Raw genomic sequence first — 2,500 nt, 5'->3', positions numbered from 1 at the left:
CAGACAGACAGGCAGACAGATAGACGAATAGACAGACAGACAGATTGACATGCATACAAACTGACCGACAGACACACGGACATACATACATACATAGAGACAGACATAAAAATACACACAGAGAGACAAACAGATGAAAAGACAGGCAGACAGATAGACAAACAAACAGAGAAACAAACAGACTGACAGACAAACAGAAAACAAACAGACTGACAGACAAACAGAGAAACAAACAGACTGACAGACAAACAGAGAAACAAACAGACTGACAGACAAACAGAGAAACAAACAAACTGACAGACAAACTAACAAAAAGACAGACAGACAATTTGACAGACCCACGAACAGCAAAGACTCACACATCCACTTCGAAGACCTGTTGAAGACGCACCTTTCCTCGACAAATGAATTCCTCTCCACAGGTACGGAATTATCTACAAGGTGTAGTGAGAAAATACGAGAGACGGTCCCATAGTAATAACGCCACCTCGCCTTCCTCAGCACCAGCGCCCCCTGTGTTCGTTGGCTTTCATATACGCAGGACGGATTACGTGAAACATGCTAAGGTAAAGACAAAGACGGAAAATGAAGAAAGGGGAAGAGAGGGGGGGAGAAGAAGAGGGGAAAAATTTGTATTTTTTTTTTAGGTTCTTATTCAGGCTTGGGTTTATGGTACGTGGGTGTTGATAAATGGTTGTTCGTTTGTTAATATTATTATCGTTTTTGGATATTATATCAGCGTCATCTTCTTATGTGTAAACGCATTATTTCACTAGTTTATTGAATAGATCGTGTTATTCTTGTTATTATTCCGTTTATCATTTCATTACCAGTTCTTATTTTCCAATTTCAGAAAATGTTTGGAGCTAAATTACCCGGAGAAGAGTATTTTAACAGGGCCTTGAATTACTACCGGACACGATTCCCAAACAAGGTTGTGTTCATTGCGGCGTCGGATGATATGGCTTTTATTCATTCCAAACTAAAAAATGAAAAGGATGTCTACTACGCCCCTGGTGAGATTTTTGTTTTTGTTTTTGTTTTACTTTTTTTTTTCTTTCTTTTAGTTTTCGTGCATAAGTGGTATTCGATGTTTTTCTTCATCATTTGTTTCATAATGTATCCACTTATTTTGTGTTTTTTTCCATTTAATTTTGTAGATTAACGCCATTTTTCTTGTTCTTTGTTTTTAATTTGTGTAGTTTGACTTCTCTAACTTGTGGAATATCATTACTAGACCAATAAGGATATTATTTATAACCCTACTAATTTTGTTGCCATGAAGCAGTAAATCGTGTTTTTTTGTGTTTAAGTCCCGAGAAAGAGAGAGAAATACAAAAAACATGTATAAAGTGGATGACTGGATGAAAGTGTTATTCATTTACGGCAATAGAAAAGCAAGATCTAGTTTTGTTTTATGGGTTGGGTATTAAGTGAATAAATATTTCTTGTCATCGTTCTATTTATACAAAGTATATTTTATTTTCATTTAATTTTTATATCTACTTCATACATTCAGTGAAACGTATTCCACACGATACACAGTAATATATGCTGGGCTTTGCATTACAACAAAACAAATAGGGTTGGTCTTTTAAAAGTCTGATTTTCGATCGAAAACCTTTTTTTTTTTTTTTTTTTTTTTTATTCTGGCGACCTTAATTTATTTGTTGTAGTAACACCCCCTTCAGAACAAACGGTTTTGCCCCCCCCCAAAAAAAAAAAAAAAAAAAAATATCGCACATCAGTTCCTATCATTTTTGTTTGATTTGTCTTACGAACCGAATCCCACCGCTGCCACCAGTGAGACAGGTTGGCCAGACCGGTATTCGCTTGCTCTACGCATGACGGCACTCAGTCCTCAGCAGGAGTCCGTAGCCAATTTCTTATGAAATTTTTAGGATGCATTCAGCGAGGCGGGATATTTAGAATTTATTTTTCTTTTACTAAAACATGTAGTGTAAGTATTATACAATACATAAAACATATACAATATACATAGCTTATGATACTAACACCTAATTATTTTATTAAATTTTTTAGTCTCTCTTCTATTTCTTGTTTTTATTTTCTCTTTTTCTGATTAGGCTTCCCATATAATGACCAAATGAGGGTAGGAAACCTCTGAAGTGATATAAAGTAGAGGAATTTCACACTAAAATTCCTATGTGACTCATCTGCTATGTTCTCTTCAACTGATTTGCATTAACTTGCAGTAGTCCTATAATGTACAGACTTGTAGTACATCACCATCCTGCTCAATAATTTCCAAGTCCTTTTAAGAGAAAGCAAAAAAGAATCATAGAGATCCAAATCCTTTTAAAAATATGTTATATACAGTTCTATGTCCGGTTTTCTTTCACATAAAATTTCGTCTTCATTATTTTTATTCTTTAATTTCTGCTGAACTGTTGCACTTAAGGTTAGTGCAACATTTTTTTTTTTTTCTAAATTTATACATTTGTGGTATACATGGAGGCAAATGTTAAAGGTCATTAAT

The 2,500-nt window shown here is 34.6% G+C and overlaps 1 protein-coding gene across 5 annotated transcripts in view; it reads left to right on the top strand.

The window, feature by feature from the left end:
* The window catches only part of LOC125041545 (galactoside alpha-(1,2)-fucosyltransferase 2-like), a 33,376-nt gene that overhangs the window by 28,669 nt on the left and 2,207 nt on the right, over nt 1–2,500 (top strand). For all 5 annotated transcript variants that reach the window (XM_047636572.1, XM_047636570.1, XM_047636573.1 and 2 more), the window contains 2 exons: nt 423–566; nt 854–1,016. In XM_047636572.1, coding sequence (XP_047492528.1) covers nt 423–566; nt 854–1,016 — 307 coding nt within the window. The remainder of the gene's footprint in view (nt 1–422; nt 567–853; nt 1,017–2,500) is intronic.

This window comes from Penaeus chinensis, chromosome 30 (assembly GCF_019202785.1).
Source record: "Penaeus chinensis breed Huanghai No. 1 chromosome 30, ASM1920278v2, whole genome shotgun sequence".
In the NCBI taxonomy this organism is placed as follows: domain Eukaryota; kingdom Metazoa; phylum Arthropoda; class Malacostraca; order Decapoda; family Penaeidae; genus Penaeus; species Penaeus chinensis.
Note: the sequence above shows the minus strand (reverse complement) of the source record. Positions and strands in the feature narration are given on the sequence as shown.